Source organism: Seriola aureovittata, chromosome 1 (assembly GCF_021018895.1).
Source record: "Seriola aureovittata isolate HTS-2021-v1 ecotype China chromosome 1, ASM2101889v1, whole genome shotgun sequence".
Taxonomy (NCBI): domain Eukaryota; kingdom Metazoa; phylum Chordata; class Actinopteri; order Carangiformes; family Carangidae; genus Seriola; species Seriola aureovittata.
The window spans coordinates 9,114,401-9,138,183 of NC_079364.1; the positions used below are offsets into that span (position 1 = coordinate 9,114,401).

Below are 23,783 nucleotides of genomic sequence, written 5' to 3' on the forward strand. Positions count from 1 at the left end.
TCCACTTGAACCAATGCTTGTGGAGTTGTTAAAATGCCGGTCTCAAGCAGCGGTGTAGGTGGTCACGTTGGCACAGAGACAAGATGCCACTGGGGGATACCCTAACCCCCAGCTTACCCCCTGTTTACCCCCCACTAATCTACCCCCTGTGCTCTTTGCTGCTAATGTTCAATTGGTCCCTTCACTCAAGTGTGTGTACACTTACTCTTTTGACAAGTGAAAGGCAGTTTTAACAGACATCTGTAAATGGTAAATGGCTGCATTTAAGTAGTGCTTCTCTGGGGTTCAGTGTCTTGCCTGAGGACACTTTGACATGTGGACAAAAGGAGCTGGGGATTGAACAGACAACCCTGTGACCGACCTGCTGTACCTACTGAGCCACAGCCTATGTATGGCAATACAGTTCATTCAGCAATGCATGGCACTAGTGTACCTGACAAAAAAACCTTTGTGTTATCACACACTTTGCCTATGAGTCTAATACCACAATACTTTATATTATGTATAGTATTATATACTGTTTTTATTAATACACCTTTTGTGACAAAGTCTTGCACAATTATTTAAAGTCAAAGTAAAGATGTATTTGCAGTGAAATGCGTTTAAGAAATGAAAATTAGTATAATAGTATAAGGTACAGTATAAAAACAAAACCTTGTTATTGCGCTAATGTTGCACAATTCTAAACTCTCAGTGTGTTCATGTGAAAGCTGCAAAGATGCCAGTAACTCCAAGCATCATGCAGTGGGGTAAAGAAACAGAAATTTTCCTCTAGAGATATTGTGAAGTAATATCATCCTTCAGTTGTAATTATACTGAAAACTTTACACCAAGATCTAATAGAAAAGCAATAATAATTATAATAGTTATTATAATGAGTTTTTAATGAATGTATGAATGTATTTCCATTTAAGGGGAAAATATCTGTATATATGTGTATGTATTTTTTATTTTTATTTTACTACTGTAGTTAATCTGAAAGTCAGCATTTTATATATCAAAATGCTATAGGTTAAACTATTCAGCCTTCTTGATAATTAGTACTTTATATACACACAGAGTAGTAGTAGTAGTAGTATATATATATATAGTATATATATATGTAGTAGTAGCAGTAGTATATATATATATATATATATACTACTAGTAGTATATATATATATATATACTACTACTACTACTCTGTGGCCTGGAGAAATGTCCCGCCCACAGCACCATCTGATTGGTTAAACAAGGCTGTGTACACAGACGGTGACAGAGAGGATTGCGCAGGTTGACGAGGGGAGTTGTGTCTCGAAGGTAAGACAGAAAACATCATTGAAGGTGTAACAAACATCTCAATCCTCTAAACTGAAGTTACAACAACACCACACTCTGATGAACAAGTTCATCTGTTGATTCAAGACACACTGAGCGAGAGAGAAGGAGAGAAGCTAGCGCTAGCTGCTAAGCTAAAGTAACTAGCATCTGAATAGCATGTAAACAACTGCTGAATGAGAGAAAGTCGCTAAAAGGAGCAGAGAGCTCTGGGTGCTGGAGCAGAACTAGTGTAAGTTTAAATGTACAGTAGGTAGTTAGACACTGTGATGAAGAAAACAGCAACATTAACTGTGTTCAGACAGAGCAGCATGAAACTCTACCTGTAACAGAAACTCCAGCGACTGGAGATGAGACACTACACTGACGTCAGCGCGTCAATGCCACTAACTACTTTCGCTGAAAAGACATTTTACTACAGCAGACGTAAAATCACTGTGTAAAAATTTTCTCGGATAAAACTGTAAAGTCAATTAAAATGTCTCTGAGTAAACGTGTTAAGTTACATTTAATTGGGAAAGGTAACACATTTTGTATGGTGATAACAATATATGAAAAAAGCTATTAAAGAGCATCTTTAGGCCGCCAGGTGAATCAGTACACAGGTGAGAGCAGCACTGAAATCACCCAATTAATTCCAATCAGGCACTTTGCAGCCAGTGCATACAACTGACAATTACTAATATACACTCAGTTGGCAATTACCTAGAAACATCAACATCAACAGTCCTGCAATAAATCCTCCTTTATGAAGATTTTACTGTTCCGTTTTTATTAAAAATGTTTTAGACAGATGTTGATTCAACTGTATGATCTCTTTGAGGCATTATTTTGTATACTTTTGCATAGGTGAGGTTTTAAAATGAAAAGTGATTAAATATACACTATTACATATATATTTAACGTTACCATAGTCTACCTATTCTAATGTTAACTTGTAAGTTACTATAACACATGATAATATTCTGTTTTAGTCTTTGATCTGATACTGTATAGTTTTATTTAAATATAAATACATTTCTGAATGTAAATTCAGATTCATATCTTATATGTTAATAAACCATTTGGTTGACAGCATCAAAAAGTCATCTTTGTGTTGGAGGGGTTGTTGCGTCCCTACCAATTTTGAGATCAAACCTATACGCCCTTGTATATATATATATATTGCACATTATAAGCCATGAAAGTATTTATTCTATTTATGTATTTATCGTCTATCTATTCACGCGTGATCAATGTGATTTTCACTGTGATCACCACGCAGCGGAACATTTCCAGCCTGAGCAGAGCAGAGCAGGATGTTGCGTCTTTAAGAGTTAAGAAACTCGAAACCGTGTTTGCGCAACAATCAGTACTCCCAGCCGCCAAAGTGTCTAGACTGGCACATGATGGCGGGAATCAACCAATGGCTCCAGAGCTTTCCTCTGGGGCCCCGAGAGAGAGAGAGAGAGAGAGTGAGAGCGAGAGATAGGGAGAGAGAGAGAGAGACAGAGAGAGAGACAGAGGTGGGGGTGGGAGGTGTCAAGCCAGACTAAATAGCATGGGATGCTGAATTATGTGGGCTTCAAAATAAAAGTCTTGCATTTATGTTTGCATGTAACTTTTTAATTAATTGGATCTATGATGTGTCTTCTTATAATAATAACGCTTTCTGGAAGGAACCTTTTGAACTTTGAATTTGAGATTGATATGCAGCCTTATTATATACAGCTATAACTCCTTTCAAAGTAACATCACCTGTGTGTTTTGCACATAAAAATACCGTTAAGGTTTTTATTTTGAAAATCAATCGAGTCTGTTTTGTTCTGTCTGGCTTGACTATAGTGTGTGCACGCGTGTGTGTGTGTGTGCGCGCGCGCGCGCGTGTACTTGTGTGCCTGTGTGTGTTTGTGTGTGCGTCTGTAGACGACTTGCAGGGTAGTGTAGAGTGGAGTAATTCCAGCTCTCTTTAAAACAACCTCACAGCACGGAATCCGTCCTGGAGTTTGGCACCGGAGTCCCCGATCATCTCTTTATCCCGGGACTCTGCAGTGGGATTGTTGCCTCCACCGCAGCGACAGAAATCACCGGGATTTGAGTGTTGCGAGGATTTATTTCGGGGTGAAGGAAGGATTTTACAGATCGAGGGGTTCACACAGCTCAAGGAGAAACTCTGGAAACGTTTTGGAGTTATGTTTCTGATACTGTTTTTGTTAATGTAAGCTGATACGGTTCCTGAGTGGTCTGACTATGGTTTGTGGATCATGTGCGGGATCTCCAGAGTGCTGGGGAGTTGACGGCTTCGTAAAAGGGCTGGCAAGAGTTGTGGCTTAATTGAGTTGGCGACAGCAGGTCACTGAGCAGTGACTGTGTGTAGCCTTCTCCTTCTTCAGACGTTTAGTGATGTTAAACGCAATGCATGACTGAATATTACTTTCTAATGCTGCGGGAGAGCCAGAAAACGGTGACCACCGGCTGCGCATGTTGTGCGCACCGTGCACAAACCCCCGGTCTTGCGCGACGAGTGTAAATCGATGTGGCATCTTCCGAGACCCGGACGGGACCGACAGGGCACATCCAAAACTGTCTAGGCTGTCGTATGTTCAAGTCGAAACGCTCAGGTCTTGTACGGCGACTCTGGAGAAGCCGTCTGGTCACCGAGAGCGACGGGCGGGATGGAAGCAGAAGAGGTGAGGGAGGACGGAACGGTCCGTGTGGCAGACACTCAGGAAAGCTCCACAGACATGAGCAGCGGTCGGTGACACACACTGACCCGGCTCCGGGACTCACGGGGGAGCCTGGAGACCTGACAGAGAGCGCGGAGAGGGAGGAAGAGGAGCAGCCTGAAGATGACCGGGGTGCCATGTGCGTCCCGGACCACAGGGGCTCTCGATCGGGACAGGAGGGCGACAGTCGGACGGTGACGTGTTGTTTGTTTGGGGAATGGGATCTGAGACCTCGGAGCCCTTATTGGGCCCCGAGAAAAGACGGGGGGAGCCCTTGTCAGTGCGCACCGAGGCATGCGGGGCTGGAGGATGAACTCGCGAGCACTGCTCATGGTTTTTTGAAAAGACTCAAGGAGAGATCTCTGGACGCCTTGGCCAAGGCTGTAGAGGCCAAAGGGGGGCTACCAAGCGAGTGCGTCATGGTGCCAAGCACTGAGCTGCGGCTCGGTGCCCATCACATCTCTCCACAGTATCTCCTGTGTAAGCTGTATCGCTGGAGCGACCTGCCGCTCTCAGCCCGGCTCAAAGCGCTGTGCCACTGCCAGAGCTTCGGCGCAGTGGACAGCGCAAAGGTGTGCTGCAACCCCTATCACTACAGCCGTTTATGTGGGCCAGGTAAGGACACCGACATTGGAGGGGCAGGGCCCTGAATGAACCTGAGGTCTGTCAACTTTAAATTGATCAAACGAGTAACAGGGGATACCAGTAAATAAGTCATTCTGCTAACAAATTAAGCATCACTTGAAACCATCAAACTTTTAATGGGGGGCCCTGGGACTCCCTCAAGAACCTCAGGTGAAGGTCAGGTGAAAGCCCTGGCAGAGGCAGAACTTAATCTCATGAAAGTGAAGTGCATCTTATTTGTATTAGACTTTATGCATAATATAAAGCTTTGTGGTCCATATACATATAAAGTCTATAAAAGTCAGCATGAAATTACTGAGAATTTCCAATAAATCAGAGTTGTTTGCCTGAGGCCTGTAGCTGAAGAAGAATGTTGTTATTGTTGATTGAAGTGTCAAACTGTCAGCCACGAGGGAGGGAAAAAAAAGCCCCATTTAAGTTGTTTCTTTTTCGTCAATTATTCATATCTTCAACGATGAAGTCATCGAACAATTGCAGGCGTTTTAACTGATAACATTTACTGTGTATTAAAGCTTAAAAATGCAGCACTGAACCTCCTGTGAATAAATGTCACCGATACTCTTCTCATGTTTTATTGCCTGCAGTACAGTTTTATAATCTTTTCATAACTCAGCTTTTACTATAGTCAACCATTACTTTGATTTCCTCTCGACATTCCAAACACATTACACACCTATTTAAATTTGCGCAAAAACTTTGCTGCTTCCCGCATCATCCAATTGAAGGTCGCTCTCAAGTTGCACTTAGGCTCTTTTTTCTCTGACAAGGAGGTCCTCCTCTTGTTATTTAGGTGAAGGAGTGCCGATAATATACAGTTTGCGTAGTGCTGGCGCCAGACTGACTCGCTGGGTATCTGACAGACTGAGGACTCCGGCAATTACTGGCTCTGTTCTTAAAGGGGCCGCAGCCACAAACCCATGTCCACTTTGGACTGAAAGGGACTATCCCAGCAGCAGCAGCAACAGTAGCAGCATTGCTTAGCTTTCAGTGCTGCTTGCTTACACACAGAAGTCATCTGGTGAGGGGATAAACAGAGGATAAAGCTGAACACGTTTACAATCAAATACAGTTCTCTTTTGAAAGAAACATGCCATGTCTGTGATGAACTGCTTATAACCTAGAGGCTGAATTTGAGTTATGAGGGTGAATTATACATTATAGAAGTTCAAATGAAAGGCTTAATATCTTTACAGCTATGCAGTCATGTTTCTCAGTACAAATTGTGCCTAAGGTATGAGGAAAGACAGACTGTTGATATCTAACACCTCATGAAAAGCAACTACTGTGCTTATAGTCGTGTGGAAAGGAGATTTTAGCTGAAAGTCAAACATCTCTGTCAGATTCAGGCACGTGGTCTCTATATTAGTATTAGAAACAGGCAGGTTTAATGGTCTGTCTGATGAGGAAATAGTCTGTTTTATAATTTAAGTTAGGAGGAACATTTTATGATTCATTACATGATGATTTAATGGCCGCAGGTTTTAGTACATGTCGAGTTCTTGATGGGGGATGATAACAAACCTGGGCATGGGATGGGCATGTTTTTGTAGCAGATTTTATTTTGGGACTGAAGACAAAGTTGTTGTAATGTTATACGTATGAAGTTTTATTCTTGCTAGCATTTTCACCACTGCAGTTGCAGCTTACTTTTGTCGTCTTATAATTCCCTGTGGGCTGGGAGCTTGTATGGACGACCTAGCTCACTGACTATGCAACTGTAAAATCTGCAGCAGGTAGCACCATTGTGTAAGCCTACAAGTTTTTTGGTAATTTCATCCAGCAACTAATACTATGTGAGGCGTTGATTCATTCAGTTGATAGTTAAGTATTAAGACCATACAGCCTTTAACTTAACCTTCATTTTTTGTTGTATTTCCAGAATCACCTCCTCCCCCGTACTCTCTCTCCCGCTCAGATGAACACAAGCCACTGGGTGAGTTTGGAAAAAAGGCGACCACATTACAAACCAATAAATGACACAGAGGGTGGTGTCACCATTGTATTTTTAGACTGGAAACACAGATTATCTGTGAAAAGCTGCTTGTGCTGAAAGTGACACAGAGTTAGTCGCGCTTTATCTGTGCTCATCCTCCCTTCTGATGAGCATGAAATCTAGAGTTTATAAGAGAGAGGCTCTGTTTGGGCAAACAGGCAGTCGGCTCCTCAGTTTCAGGGACTGTATCAGGCGCTGCAACCGATGTTCTTTCTCATTATTGATTCATCTGACAAAGATGATTTTAATTCATCAATTAATGTCTCATTCTATAAGATGGCGTAAAATGAAGTAGTATCCAAGGTGAGGTCTTCAAATAAAGATTTACAAATCTATTCCTACCAATAGTCCAAAACCCCAAAGTATTTATAGTCATGTAAAAACAGCAAATCTTCACATTTAAGAAGCTGTAACCAAAGGATGTGAATTTTTTTTGCTCACTCTTCTGTATGTTTGTGTTTTTTCTACATTTACTAGACTCAACTCTGTCTTACACTGAAACTGTGCCCCCCCTCTTCTCCAGTCCGCCTCACATTATGCCAAGAGACTACACAGGTGAGTAACTTGCATCATGAGCACATGAACAGTGTGACCGGGCAGATGTTAGTTGCAGAGGGATACGATGATGAAAGTTGTTTCGCATTCCTGAAGAAGTAACGTTTCCCACATATAAGTTTTGGAATCACAAATGGAAAAACTTTTTTGTGAGTGTGTGTGTGTGTGTGTGTGTGTGTGTGTATGTGTGTGTGCACTTACAGACGTGCACACTCATGCAGGCAAACACACAGCATGCATCCTCTCTGAATGTTTGTATAAAAGGGTGAATTACATTTACTGGTGTTATTATGTTGTGCTTTCCTTCCTATTTTCAAAGGCTGTTAAGATAACCAAAAACTCCACCGCATAAAGCTTCTATTGTCAGAGAGGCTTGGAGGGCTCGGTGGGGGTCTGGGGTCTCTCACTATCTAGATGGCACAGCAGTGTAGCCTTTCTGTCTCTCTTTCCCCGTCTCTCTCTCTCTCTCTGTCTCTCTCTCTTTCTCTCTCTCTCCCCACGCTTTCTCCGCTGCAAAATATTTCACTGGGATGAAGCTGCAATAAGATCCCTGTGCATACTCCCAATCCCCTTTGCCTCTCAAACCACCCATCCCCCTCTTTCCCTCTTTCTTCCCTCAAATCCCTCCATTCCTCTCGGCAATTGAGCAGTGGAAAGAGCCTGGCATTTTGGGGGCGGGGGAGCCGAGCGGCTCTGATGAGGCGGAGGTGTAGAGTTTTGTGTGCGTGTGTATATGTGGACAGGGTGAGGAGGGGGTGGGGGGCTGAGGGCTGCATTTGGACAGGAAACAGCCCCCTCTAGATGATGAAACTGGAGCTTTATTTGTTTACGTGCTGGGGTCGGGTGGAGAGGTCCTTGTAGCGTTAGAAGAAACCCACAAACCCACTCGATCAAGCCTCCCAGGGCTCACTTGTGGACGGTGTTGAAAGGTGAATGGGCACCTATGAAGCCTGTGTAGTGTAGTCACGACATCACAGACCTGTCAGAGTCCTCTGAGGGAGAGAGACTGGGGTAATCCCGATGAGACTTTCGTGGGTTTATTTGTCTTTTGTGTCCAGGAATTACCTTTAGACTTTTTGTTATAATCAATGTTTAAAGTTGAAGTCGTTTATTGAGATGTTATATGTTTCAGGCAGGGCTGTCGGGAGCATTAAAGAAATAACTGTGGTCTCAAGGTTTCCCAATGCACACCTCAACTCTTTCAGAAGATTTTCCATGTTTTACTTATTTAATGGACTGTTCTGTTATAATTTCTGGGTATTTTACTTCCCAACACGAACATCTTAATGCTGTTTCAAAGCCTTCTTCACGCTGTTAGGAATATAATTCTCGGGGATAAACGCTGAAACCTCTGTTTGCCTTTAATTCTTTTAGCCTACAAATGTTCTAATTCAATACATTAAGTCTTAAAATCAGCCCATCAAATACCCACAATTTGTACGTTTTTAATTGTAAAATGTTAACTCCCACCACGGTACAAAAACCCACAGACTTACAAACTCACAAAAAATGAAAAATGCAGACAACAGGATCTCCATGTCTACTATAACTAACTATATAACCCAGTTTAGAGGATCTCGTTTCGACCAGAGACACTAACAAAATTATTTCATTAAAAAATCATCCAAGTTTTAGGTTGTGAGCTGTCACCAAGCTGAGGAGCAAGAGAGGATACCTCCTATTGTTTTCCTGGTTAAATGAGTGGAAATTAGATCAGCTTTCTCACAAGATGTGGTGTGTGTAGTGTTTGGGTGAGTGAGTGTGTGTGTGTGTGTGTGTGTGTGTGTGTGTGTGTGTGTGTGTGTGTGTGTGTGTGGTGTGTGTGTGTGTGTGTGTGTGTGTGTGTGTGTGTGTGTGTGTGTGGTCTCGTCTCTGATCTCCCCACCCACCCACCCGCACCGCAACACTGGAGCTGAGAACTGGAGCTCAGGCCAAGAGCGTGAGCAGGAACGAGACTTGGCTGAACAGAGGTAGCCAAGAAATCTGCAAGTAGCTTTTGTTGTTAACTTTGACAGGTTATAAAACTCCTGTTTTAAGCTACAGCTGGTAGAATAACAGGAAATAGGCTGAACCCGAAGCTTATTCCAACATGTATCAAAGAATTGACTGTAGCTTAAAAACCCCTTGATGCTGGTTAGATCTTTCAAGAGTGTAAATGAATCCTTTTTGTGCAGGTGATCCTCTGGCGTAACATCTAAAGCCTGTGATGTTGTCTTTAGAACAAATACAAGCATTGAACATATGCTGCGGCACTTTGGCATCTTTTTTTTTTTTTATTCTTTTAAAGCCAGTTATATACCCTAGCTGTGAGAAAAAAAAGGCTGCAGCAGGGTGTGGTCCATACATACCTTTGCCCTGGCCTCTTTTATCATTCAATCAGTTAACGTTCCCTTTAAACTGCAGAAAACAGCCCTGCTTTGAAAAGGGAAACGTTTACTGGAAGTTTAGAAGGCTTATATCTACTTGGACCATCCCTCTGTGATTCCAACAAAACATGTCATTCAGTTGCATGTTGTCAGCGAGTGTGTGTGTGTGTGTGTGTGTGTGCGTGCGTGCGTGTGCGTGCGTGCGTGTGTGTGTGTGTGTGTGTGTGTGTGTGTGTGTGTGACAGGGAGACAGGGAGGAATTTCTGTCTGACTCAGTGATAAGATCGTCTCAGAGTACTCACATAGGGGTGCTATCAGGACAAAAAAACACACACACACACACACATAAACACACACACTCACAATCACGCGATTTGTTGGAAGGGAGGCAAAGTTATGCTTCTTTACTTTATGGATGTATAAAAGTTGTTTGCTGTATGTTGTATTAGACAGAGCTTGTGTTGCCTTTTCTTTACACATTATTTGGACTATCTGCACTATTTTCTTCTGCCCCCTTCCTTCTGTATATTATTACTTTCCTCTGATGGTACACAAATTGCTAAAACTTGAAATGAAATTTGTCAGTATCACATTAACCTCTAATCATTACCAGTATTTGCGACATGTGGCTGTATTGGCATGGTTGGTTGTTTGGTAATGGTCATGAAGTTTGGCACTGACATTGGTAATGGGTCGCATATTTTCCAGCTATTTTCCTGGAAAATGTTTAGCTGTAAATTACTACAATATTTCCAAGAAAATCCTTTGAAATTTGCTGCTAATTATGATGGAAGTTGAGAAAATATTAGTTGCTACAGTTGTTGAGAATCTGCTTGTTATATTCAAGATTTTAAGAAAAAAAACAGGAAATGATGCCGTAGGTAAGTGAGAAATATTTCTTAAACAGGCATCAATATCTACAAGACTTTGCTAGAACGCCTGACAAGAATTATTAATTAGACACAAAATATGCCAGACTGACTCACTTTATTTTACAGATTGGATCCGAGAAGTTGAAATCTTATAGCATGGAAAGTGTTTTATTGTGTTGATCCGAGGCGAACGAGAGAAAGAAGAGAAACAGAAAGAGAGGAGCGAGGGAAAGGTAGATTTAACTTTAAATAGATTTTTATTACAGCTGAGCCTAATGAAAGCTGAGCTAAGTACAGTATGACATGTGGATCTGAGTCTAACAAGCTGAGCCTGATGCCGTCAACAGAATATGCAGAAACGTGAGGTGATGTGTTGTTACGACACACATATATTTACTCATTATTCAAAAGTGGTTTCCTGTATGACTGCATTGTTGTCATCACACCATATAAATGGAAAAGCAACATAAATCAGCAGTTTGTATTGCATGATATATAAATAACCTCCATCAGCAGGTTCAATTACATATAACAGTGGCTTTTTTTTAAATGGAAAAATTAGTGGAGCAACCACAACTTGGAACAGATGCAAAAACCCGGAAAATGACGAAATGTAACAATTTGACTTAATGAAATTGTAAACATTTTCCACATAGTTTGACACAGGTGATAAGCTGACTGTTCTCCTCAACCAGCTGGTTATAGCGATCAGTTTTCCGTTCGCAGGCGCTGTCAAATCGGAGTAGCTACAGTATGTTCGCTCTGTTGAGCAATGCCAGTTTTACCGCGCTGTGACTCCAGCTGATTTCATGCTTAGTAATCCCCACAGAAAGATGCTTGAGATCCTGAAAGCCTGTTCTCGACCCGGCACTGGTCACACAGTGCAGGCAAAAACTTTCACGTTTGTGCTGTAGAGGATAATCCTCTTCTCTCATGGTGAACACAGGCGCTTGAACCTAATTATTCTACATCAGAAATTCCAAATCACTCCATTTGTTGTTTTGTGGTCTGTTGTGAGCATTACGTCTTCTTAGCATTGCTAGCATGACTGTAGACTTTTAGTCTTGTTTTTACATGCCGCAACACATAGCATTATTTTTATTTTAAAGGATTGAGAGTCAAGAAGGACAATGCCAATGGGTTAGTGATGTCCTTGTCAGCTTTTGCCATATTACATCATTGTAATCGTCAAACATTTTTTCACCTTGTTGTCATTAGGCTCTGGCTTTTGAACATGTGGAAACAAGTAAAGCAATAATACTTAGTGGACATTAGTGTGGCCTGGATGCAGTGAAGTAAGACAAGAAGACTGCTCCCTCTCTGCCCCAGTAATCATATTTTGGTGGCTTGTTTGCTTAAGCAGAGCAAGGTATCAGCCAAACATCCTGTCTCAAAGCCCTGTCTGCACTCGCTGCAGCATTAACCCCATGAATTGGCCCTTTGACTGATGGGGCACGGCCCAGGAATGTTGGGAAATTGGGAAGGTGAGGGGGAGTAGGGTCTCGGAGTGAAAGAGGTGGGAGGGGGATAAGGGGGTTTGACTCTGGAGAGTGACATCTGATACATGTTTGAACATATCGTTGTTAATACTTAAGAAACACAGAGCTGAGCCGACATTCTTGGAAGTTTGGAGGACAGTTTTAAGAGTTTGACTGCGCCGTGCTGTTTTAGTGAGTTCAGTCCAGAAAGTGTGAAGCCGTCCGGGTCAGTCCAGGTTGACACGGTTGAAGAAGGCTTTGTAAATCATCTACCGGGACTCTACTGCTCTAAAGAGAAGATTTGACTGGAAGAAGCATGGATATTAAATGAGATGCTTTTTACAGAATCCAAGTCGAATTCACGCAATCATGTGTCAAAGTCTTGAGATGTAAAAATAGTGCAAAGACAAAAAGTAAACACCCACATTCTACCTCCTTCAGTGAGAATCTGTCTGTCTGTGTCTGGACGGGTCCTCTCAGTGACCTGAACCTCTAGCCTGTTTGCTGGCACGCGTACAACACTTGCTCTTATGCCTGACTGAGACACATTAGACTATGGAATTCAACATCAAGTGCTGGCCCATTAACCATTTGCCATTTCCTCAAATATTTTCCATCAGGGCTCTTTTTCACTACAAGCAGCTGAGGATGTAGCACACAACTCACTCAGAGCTCTTTTATGTCAGTTTGCTCTTTTTTTTTTTTTTTTTTTTTTTTTTTTTTTTTTTTCTGAAGTCTTTTAATTGGTTTTGGAATTTTTTTTCACATTTTAGGCTGAATGCCAGAATGTTGACAGCTATCACAAGCCCGTCTCCGACAAATTACGTTTGTATGCAATTCATTTGCAACAACAAAAGCACTTTGAAGGGAATGTAATGCCAACTGGATTGTTTTCTATGAAAATAATGAGGAAATGTTGCAAGATCCTGACTGTATCAGTGAAATGTTCACTAGTAACATATTTCATTCAATGCAATATCTTCTTTGTGTCCACATCAATATATTTACAAGAAAAACAGCAAAACACATGATGACTCAAAGTGCTCCATATAGTATTATCACCTCTCTCTTATTTTTTAATTCACTTAATCATGAGTAAAAGTGGGACAGAAAGCTCCCTACATTCACATTGCATCTTAAAGAACAAGCCACTAACAGTATATATTATGCAACACAGTTTCTTGTGTAAACAGATACGACTTAAGTTTTTGTTAAAACATGCTGTATTAATTTCTGAAATCAAAAAACCCGGTAATGAATTCCATGCCACCATTACATCATAATAGACCGTTTAGTCGTGTGAGTGTTAATTCACTGGCAGGACATGGTTAAGGCTTAAAGAAAGACTGTTTTCCGGTTTAAGATCACAAAACACAACATGATAATCAACATTTAACCCAAACCATGACTTATCTTTAACATGCAGAGAAGTGAGGAGAAAGATACGAGGAATGTTGAGGGTAGAGCTGAAGGCTTCAATTAGCAAATTGACATGAAGTGCAGCATGTTTATCTCTTAGTGTTCAAGTTGAAGTTCAACAAGGCTGATATGACTAAATTTCAGCTGATCCCACAGCCTGTCAGCCTTCTTTTGCACACAAAGAAACACAAACAACTTCATGTCTCTCACTTTGTTTTTCGTGAATCATAAGACTTATCGGGCAGGATCTCCTGGATTTATCTTTTAGCATTTCGTTTTGATCTTGGTTCTTCATTATTCAGGCTTGTTAGATGCTGCACTGTTCTGTGTATCTGTGTGAAATGCTGTGTGTGCACTGTGATGCAGCCAGATACCAACGTGTTTACAGACTTGCAGGTGCAGAAGCATGTTTCAGACATTTACACCTTGAAGTAAAGTGAACCAGCAGGCCTTGACCTTTCCAAGTTCATGTACTGTATGTAGGAGGTGGAACTCACCAGTAGCAATGCTAATTATGAAGCAAACATTGTCTTTTATTGTTGTAGATAACAATAATGTTTTTATTAGCTTTTTCTCATCTCTATCCTTGTATTATTTCAGCCAACTTTTGCTGCTCTTTTTCTCAGTGTTAATTTACTTCGGCTCTTATGGATGATGATGATATCCACATTTTAGCCTCTACTGTTAGTTGTACTCACTCTTTTTGCTCTTTTTCTTTCCTTTCTAACTCTTTCTTTTCTAACTCCCTCTCTTTTTCAGTCCATGTTGTCAGGCCATCACAATTTAAAATAAGGTTTAAATTACAGGACTGGCTGTGGCTTTCCGTTGTTCCCTCAGAGTTTTTGCCAACTCGCAATTTGGCTTTTAATGGAATCCTGCCATGCTGCTGAACCTAAAGATTCTTTGCAGATGTCGACAGGCTCTGACTCTATGAAACGTAGGAAACTGTCGCCTGTGCTGTGGGCTCTGATCGCAACGCTGAATTAAGACTGCAGTTTATTTCAGGGAAGTGAGATTTTTTCGGGGGAGTTTTCTGGAGATGTAGCTGCTTGTTCTTAGTCAGAACAATCGTGGGAGTGGGAGATAAGCATTTACCCATGATACTGGAAACTGCATTGACAGGCATACACATACAGTATTTAAGCTTCAGTGTGTGAGTTTGATAAGAAAGACTATATGAGGCCATATATGTATATGTATACACACAGACACACTCCTTTTCCTCACACAGAGCTTTCCATTAATCATTGTGCAGGTCTTTCCCGAAAACTGCCGACTCGTATGTGCATTGTGCATTACAGTCATGTTTGATACTTTTCAATAAAGGTATAATCTTTTAGTGTAATCACTTGTTCAGTGCTACTTCCTTTAGTAGCTTTTAGTAACATAAGTTCTCTGTTAACTCCCATGTTAGCATTACCAAATGCTCAGGCTGAGCACTATGACGATAGATGCAAGAGTGATTATCTTGGTTCTTAGTTGTCTGCATTTATATCACTTGATTTAAATCAAATGATGATATATTGGTTGCCATGGCTAAAACGCAGCTCATGGTTTCTGCTTGCCCCTGGGTGGCTCTGGACTGCAGACACAGACTTGCTTCTATTTATTTTATTTTTATTATTTGTAAGGGGCAAGTACAGTAGATCACTAAGGGTTGCAGAAGCAGTGTCCAATGTACTGTTCATGTGTTTATAGCCAGAGCTAATTTCCCTTCATGGGCACTGAGCAAGCGACAATTAAGATGAACTGTTGCTATTCATGCGACAATGTTCCACACATGTGCTCTAGAAAAATAGATGGTGACTTTTGTATAGTTGTTGCATTTGGCTTCACCAGTCGGTATTTCTTAACTGAATCGAACGTGTTGTATGAAAGGGGTTGTTATTAACGACAAACCTGCAGGTCAATGGGCTCTACAGTTCCTCTCAGCTCTATGGCATCTTTCAGCTCATTGTTTACACCTTTATACTTCTTGTAGTGTTGTTTTCAGCCGGGCCAGGTAGCTGTTTAAAAAAAAAAAAAAAAAAAAAAAAAAAAAGATAAACTGACAGAAATAAAATGTTACCGACTAGCAGGTAAACATGGTGGAACATTTAGCAGTTTAGGAGCCAGATATTTCCTACGGGAGCTGCTGGAGACAAAAGCAGGGGTTAAAGAAAGTGAATATTGCACTAAAATACACGTTTGCCATATCAACTCGATAAGCTGTCAGTATGTCAGGCTGTGTTGCTGTGCTCCCGCATTAAAACAGATTTAGTACATGGAAAATGTGGTAAATTGTAAATGTGCTCATTCACAATGTGTTTGCACTTATACACATTTTACTTACTCACCCCAGACTGTGAGAGTTATGTATCGTGATTGTGCATTGTATTGAGTCCACAGTCTTGTATTTCTATATCAGCGCGTCTACACTTGAGTTTCACGTTCAGATAATTCTCCCAAATTAAGTTTTCGAAAGGAATTTCGCAATTTCATTGTTCACTGTGGAAGAAATGGATCTTTTCCAACAATGAATAATTTGTGTAATTATGTTGTGAGGAGTGAAGGCCACATAGTCGGACCATGTGAGGCTCAATGAGAGAGACTTGTCAACTTGACCCCTGTGACTGGCTGAGCGGGGGGAGGAAGTGTCGAGGAAAAGGGCCTGTCCAGGAATGTGTTGGGAGGGGAGAGTCGTCAACTACCGAGCTCTGCCTCTCTGTGTCTGCTTTTGTCTCTCTGTTCAGATTCAAATCATCGTTCTTTAAGTCATCTGTGCAAAATTGAGGGCCAGTTATTCATAAAGATACAATAATCCATATTTCTTCATGGCGCTCACACCTGGTTTATCTGTCGCAGTGTCACGATACCTGTTTGTGTCTCTAGTGCCTCTGTAGGTACAAACACTGTGCTGTCATCTGTGCACCTCTTGAAAATATGTAACCACATGTATATGGTCTACATGTATACAGACACGACACTGTGACTGAACTAATGTTCGCTTCATCAGTCTATAGATTAGCTCATCCTTATCTAGCAAAGCGATTTGTAGTGCAAAATTCGACTTTGATGTGATTGGTTTCAATACTCTCTGTCAAGAATGAAGTATGAATGAACATCAGGCATAGAGGCAAAGCAGCAATCGATATAATAATCTGTTGCAATCGTGAGATAGAAAGCAAGAGCTCATGCACAAATTATAAATCAGCTCATGCTGTAGCTGGTGGTACACCTTAATGTCCTGTAAAAGTATAATTTAGGCTCCAGTCCCAACCTCCCTCTGCGTAGTCGGTTAAGTTGCACTAAAAACATTTGCAAATGTTGCACTGAAACTAAACGTGCTGCAGCCGGTCAGGCTGCTCGCTCCGATTCACTCAGATTCACTTTCAGATCGTTTCTGTAGAAATCAAAGGTGCAGGTTCACCAACTGAAAACACACATTAACTTTTATCTGCTCATTAACCTAACATAGCCTTCTGCTGAGGTAGCTAGCTGCCAAATAGGAATAATGACATAGGCAATCTTGGCAGTGCACTGTCATTTTTCAAATTTAAGGAACATTTTCCAGTGTTACTCTGTGCGGAGCAGCTTGAGTTATTCTTGCATTTACTTTCTAGAAATATAGAAATTGAATTCGCGACCAAATTTACAATCAACAATGGCAGAGTTGTTGTGCAAGGAAAAGAAAGAGGCTGCGTCAATTAGAGTTTGTCGAACCTGAACAACAGCTAAACACCAGAAATGTTAATGCACCTTTGAGCACATTCTACTTTAGACTGATACTACTACAGGATTTACTACAATTTTATTCATTCTGAGTTTAGTGAAATGTACCTAAGGATAATATGTCACAAAGGTTATTTGCTTGTATCCATCTTAACCACTCGATCATGAGAACACCCTCTATTTACTGATTTTATGTAGAAAACGTGTAAAAAACTGTGAAATCTGTCATTGCAAGTGTTCATTTTCTCAAATGTCAACAGTGATACGAATCATTTAGTATTTAAAATATATTTCATATTACCTGAAGCCATCTTCATTATAAGCATCACAAGCACAAGAGTTTGAAGTCTGTATTCACGAAAGTGAAGTGAAAACATTGAAATCACCTATATTTGAATTTTTTCACGTCCACGATGACAACATGAATTTGGTATCTTGGTGGCTGATATAAGACATGACAGCAGAGTTGTCCAGGATGGAATGATGTATGCAAAACCTGAGACATTCCTTGGCTCGAGTTGTCTGGCACTTTGAAGTCGCAGCAGAAATGCAGGAAGCTGGTTACTTTCTCTCTTCCTCTTGGAGGAGCTTTTGAAACTGCCTCCGAGCACGTCTTCCTAGGAATTTTACACGGACTCACAGTAACTTTCCTGTAGCTCGGTTGCCCTGCAGGTTCAAGGAATTCGGCGGTTTTGTATGAAATAATGGATCTGTGGTAGAGATTTGTGTTGTTAAACAAGAAGCAGAGAAAGATGTGGAGTTGCACAACTGCAGTGGGCTACATCACAAGATCCACTTTACAATGGAAAAAGAGGATGAAGGAAGGAGTGTGTGTGTAAGAATGTGTGTGTGTGTGTGTGTGTGTGTGTGTGTGTGTGTGTGTGTGTGTGTGTGTGTGCGTGTACACGTACGTGTTTGTGAGCGAAAGCCCTGTTGTGTTTGACTGTAAAGGCCGTGTCTGGCGATAACGCAGCCCTCTGATGGTAGAGATAGTCGAGACGCCAGCTTAAATGTGGCTTGCTGGATTGAAGTTGCCCTGTAATGATAGTTGTCTCAAACAACACTGAACCTACCACTTGTCGCCAGGGAGGGGTGTTTTCTTTTATTCCCTCATTTTACTTTATTTCTTAGTTTTTCAGAGCTTGGGGAGGAAATTTGAGGAAGTTGAGTCAAAACAAAGCATCTTAGAGGCGACCGACAATGGTCAGTAGCTGAATTCTACTCTCCCTTCACGTCCCTCTGCCCCCCCCCCCACACACACACATACACACACCCCCCCCCCCCCCCCCCAACCCACCCACTTCTTTCAGCACAGTGGAAGAGTCTAATAACTGGAGGGGAATCTAATCCTTGGCACTGGATGAAAGACAAGGGTCTCCCTCCCTCCCTCTCTTTCTCACAGTCTCTTTCTCTCTCTTCATTTTTTCCGTGGATGCTGGTTATGCTTGGCAGGTTCTCTCTCTCTCCTTCTCTCTCTCATTTTCCCGCTCCCTCTTTCTCTCTGTTATTCTTTTTTTTCTTTCACTTCTGTACTTACCCTTTCTTCCTCTCCATGCAGGTTAAGTTTAGCAGGAGGAAGGGAGCGAGGAAAAGCAGGGAGTTGAATGGAATAATTTATTAGACAGTTTGGGAAATATGGATAATTGATTTCAAGATGTGAATTCAATGAGAAGATCGATACCACGTTCATGTTTGTTCCATTAGCTTAAAAATCCACCTATCAGCACCGCTAAAGGTGACTTTGTGTTGAATGAGTGTGCTTAAAATGACTAGTTAAAATTGTGTTGGGTTCTCGGACTCCTGCCTTCACAGTAAGATTGTCAGGTGAAGTCACTGATGCTTACCTTTGCACTGAGCCAGGCTAGCTGTTTCCCTCTGTTTCCAGTCTTTGTGCTAAGCTAAGCTAAAAGTCTGCTGACTGTAGCTTCCCCATGTACAGCGCAGAAATGAGAGTGGTATAAATCTTCTCATCTAACAAGTGTATTTCCCAAAATGTTCAACTCTTCTCTTCAGTTGTGAAGGGAAGACGAAAAGAAAAAGGAAAGATGAACGGTGCTGCCATTGTTTGAAGTCCGGGTTCAACAGTCTCTGAACTTTGATTGTCACAGCATTTCATCAATCCAGAAACAAAACTAGTCCACATTTACAGCAAGTTATTTGTCTTATATTCCACCTCTCTTTCCACCTTTGTCCAGGCCATGGCTAAAAACAGCTGTGAAGTGTATCGGGCGTTGCGATGAGATTGGCACTAAGAGACAGTGATTTTGAAATGAAATAACAAAGGCTACTTATCTAATTGGTAAACAGACCTGTTAAATGGTGGTTGGCTTAAATGCTTGCAGGATGCTGTAATTGCTGCCAGCCCTCACATACAGATGCACGCATGCAAGTTCACACAGTCACACGCGGTTTTTCGACTTCCTCCGCTCGAACATAAACATACCGATAACCTCCATTTTGAACCCGTCTTTAAAAATTCCATTGAAGAAATCGGTTGCCCACCCGCTCCTTCCTCCTCCTCCTCCTCCTCCTCCCTTATTCCCTGCTCTCCCTCGTCATTCTCACACAAGCTCATTATACCTTTAGCTGGATGATAGCCAGGCTGAGCATGATGACACTAAGGACTGTGCCAGAAACAATAAATGTGACATGCTGTTCCACTCGGGCTGTCAAACACTGGTGGGAATCACGATCGAGTGTTTTTCACCTCACAGCATACCAGCCAAGCTTCAGTTGAAAAAAATCAACTAGAAGATGGGTGTGCTCATGTTTAATGTGAAATTTAGTTGGTGAAACAGGTGAATAGGACAGTTACAGTACAGTACAAGATTTCAATCATTAGTCCCAAATTTGATTTAATATATAAGTATTGATTTAAAAGAGCTAAAAGATGAAACAGATGTCAACTCTTCTGGGAGCGTTGCATGAAAACTGAAGCATCATTTTCTTGAGTTTAAGTTTGTTTAGATGTTCTCTCTCTGTCTCTCTGTTTGCAGTACTATATACTATCGGTGCTATGACTTCCTAACACATCATAAACTTAAAAGCCAGGATTTAATACGATATCCTTTTCTGCATCATTCATTATATGTTAGAAATTAAAGTGTGCTATGTCTAAAAAACCCCAAAAAGTCCCAGTTTGTTTTATGTCTTCTTTGGGAATTAATTTGATCGTGAGCTCATAAAGTCTCCCTGTGTTTCCCCTAGACATGTTTGTGTTGCCTTATTACAGGGAAGAGCATAGCTTGTAAAAGTGTGTGTGTGTGTGTGTGTGTGTGTGTTTGTTTTTGTGTGTTTGTGAGTGTGTGTGTGTGTGTGTGAGAGAGAGAGAGAACGAGAGAGAGAGAGAGAGAGAGAGAGAGAGAGAGAGTCAGAGATAGATAGAGTGAAAGAAAGAGAGATCCTGCTAGCCGAGCAGCCAGCTCTCTTATTGGAGAGCTGTAAAAACTCCAGACCGCAGGAGTTGCCAGCCAGGAATTCACTAATGACACACGTGGGCCTCAGATGAGAAGTGCAATTTTGTGTGTGTGTGTGCGTGTGTGTTACAACCATACTGTTTGGATCAGAAGGCCCGATTTGTGTGTGTACGTGTGCATGTGTGAGGCCCTATCTCATCATCTACTGTGTGTGTGTGTGTGTGTGTGTCTGCTTGTATTTGCGTACGAACACTCACACACATCTCCTTCTACATGTCCTCCTCCTCATCCCATGGCCCTGTACACTCCACCCACCCCGTCCCCCTGAAATGAAAATGGCCGCTGTGCAAACACAACACACCTTGCCTAATCTCAGTCCTGGTTGCACCTAAAAGCAGCTTGTTAGTGGAAGAAGGGCCGCAGCCATTCTGGCCCCTGGTGGATGAAGAGGGGTGTCTGCTGGAATATGAAAGGAATGGGGCCACAGGCACATGGGTCTTTAAATCCTCTGTGTCAATAGAGTCTCTGGAGCAAAATAATGGCATCACTCTGTGTGGGAGTTAATGTGAGCTGATAGCATGAAGGCTGGGGGGTCAAGGGTTCATGGGCTTGCGCTAGGTTGACAGAGAGCTGAATGCTTTCCACCCCCCCACTCCCCTCTCTGCTGCTCTCTACCTCCTCTTTAACTCTGGTCCTGAAGGAGTGTGATGGAGGGAGACGGTGAGGGGATGTCAGTGAAGGAAGTGGGGTGATCACCGTTGACAGTTGCAGCCCCCTTTTCAAAATACACAGACCAGACGGACGATAAATTAAAGTAAAAACATGAATAAATGAAGAAACGCAGTGAATGCAGATGATACAGGTGCAGGTGATACAGGAAACACTCATACTCGTGCCCATTTATTTATTTACTTAATTAGTTTGTTTAACAAAGAGCATACATATAAACACTGTCTGTCTGTCCTGCCTGAATAAAAGAATAACAGTGTTATTTTAATCATGTACTAAATCCTTTTCAGCCGTCAGAAACTCAACTTAACACGAGCACAAGACGACTGTCATGCTTTTTATACATCAATGAAATGCACTGATGCAAATCATCATGCAATGCACTATGGGAACTTTTCCCCAGAGGACGCTTCCTGGATATTAGGTCTTGGGAAATTAAAGTTCCTGGAACTTTTGTTGGAAAGTATTTTTGTCCCTCATCTGCATGTTTACAAGGTAAAAGGTTTGGACGTCAAGCTGCAGGAGAAATGTTCTTTTGTCATGTAAAATGAAGTTGAAAGCCTCGTGCAACGTTGGCGCTGTTGTGAGCTAAAACATTTTGTTTGGAGGAATGCGTGTGTTCTGTCGTAGTGTGAGAACAAGAGGTGGTCTTTCTAGTTCTGTCAACCAACTTGTTTTGAGTATTGATTTAGTCACAGACTGGCTGAGGGACAGCCAGTCGCCTGCTGAGGCTGGACAGGACAGCCTGGAGGTGCAGTCAGTGGGAGGGGTGTCACAACTGTCAGCAACGTTCTGGGCACATGAACACTCATCCCAGTGCATGGGCTCTTTGCTTCTGTTGTCCAAAGCATTTGGTGGTAATAAAAATAAAGTCAGAAGGAGCCTATTAATGATGATTTCACTGTATAAATCATGAGGCATGGCTCAGTACATGATAGCACATACGCTGGTTTTAATATGAAACATGTTGGTAATGATATCGGTGACTCTGGCCCTGGTATTACGTGGTATCGGACTGAAACCGGATTTTGTGCTGTCACCCACCCCGAGAAAAACAGAAAAAATTGAGCATAAAGACTTCCTCTCCCCCCCACCCCCCTTAACATAACATTATTCTCCTCCCTTCAAGAGGAATTACTGTCGTAAAAAATTAGCGCACTTACCAATGCAAACATTAATTCTTCCACCTCTTTTCATCCCCTCAGACACTGGTACCTCCCTCGGCTCCTCGACCTCAGGCGGACATCGCTCCCACTGGTGCAGTGTTGCCTACTGGGAGCAGCGCACGCGAGTGGGTCGCCTGTATCCAGCCTACGAGCCCTCGCTCAGCATCTTCTATGACCTACCTCAGGGCACAGGCCTCTGCCTCGGCCAGCTCCACGCCAATGCCTACCACAGCCGCCGTGACGACCCGGGGAGCCACGGCACACAGCTTCACAGACATCACAGCCATGGAGGTGGAGGGAACAGCAGCAGCAGCAGCAGCAGCAGCAGTGTACAACAGATACGCAGTAAAATCGGTTTCGGCATTGTGCTGAGCCGCGAGCCGGACGGGGTGTGGGTGTACAATCGCAGCCAGCACCCGGTGTTTGTCCACTCGCCCACTCTGGACCCACCCAGTGCACGAGGGCTGAGTGTGAAGAGGGTGATGCCAGGCTTCTCTCTCAAGGTGTTTGACTATGAGTGCTCCAGCTGGATGGCTGAGCACGGCGTGAAGCCTGAGAGCCAGGAGGGGCCCTGGGACCCCCACAGTGTTCGCATTAGTTTTGCTAAAGGATGGGGCCCATGCTACTCCAGACAGTTCATCACCTCCTGTCCCTGCTGGCTGGAGGTGCTGCTCAACAACCACAGATAGCACACAAACACACTCACGGACTCACATGAGGTTTCCTGACCCAGTATCCTAATTGTAATCTACCTAGATTTAATATAAAATTTATATATTATATAAAGTATATTATACATGTAAATACTTGAGTCATTTTTACAATGCAATTATTTATGTATAGTGTAATGTGTATATGGACAAAGTAAAAAGGAACAAGAATATGCACTTTTGATTCTATATATGCATTACAGATTCTCAGTGTCATTTTGCAGATATAAACTGTAAAAAAGATAAAGCTGGTTTGTGTTCTCATGATTTAGGAATTCCATCAAAACGTATGCCATACACACATTGTCAATAAAGTATTTGTATTAAAAGTAGGTTCCTGTAGTAGTCTCGAGTGCTTTTACGAAGACCTTTGGAGTAATTAGGAGTCTTTGGGTGGAGCATCTTGGCGTCTCTCTGCATCTCGATACAAATAACATCCATTAATATGACATATAACTCTGTTAACACCATAAATGCTCTTTTCAGTGTTTACAGGAATGGATTGAGGTGCTGGTAGGCTGATTTCTTTATGTTATAACCTTGGATACGCTAATGCTCCTGGCTGCAGCTTCATTATTAACAGCAAGATCAGGAATGGATTTTTAGGTTGTTTTTTTTAAAAAAAGATAATTAAAACTTGTACTGAACTGTGCATGATATAAGGGGCAAAAATTTGTTGTTGGGCCCCTGTGGACCCTCGC

General features: G+C 42.0%; 1 protein-coding gene across 1 annotated transcript; it reads left to right on the forward strand.

Annotated features, from left to right (window-relative positions):
- Nucleotides 1-3,234: 3,234 nt before the first annotated feature.
- On the forward strand, nt 3,235-23,416 carry LOC130173757 (mothers against decapentaplegic homolog 6-like). Its single transcript, XM_056383232.1, has 4 exons — nt 3,235-4,637; nt 6,547-6,600; nt 7,138-7,215; nt 22,412-23,416. Exons 1-4 carry the CDS (start codon nt 3,896-3,898, stop codon nt 23,059-23,061), a joined length of 1,524 nt encoding a protein of 507 aa, XP_056239207.1. The 5' UTR covers nt 3,235-3,895; the 3' UTR covers nt 23,062-23,416.
- The last annotated feature ends 367 nt before the right edge of the window (nt 23,417-23,783 follow it).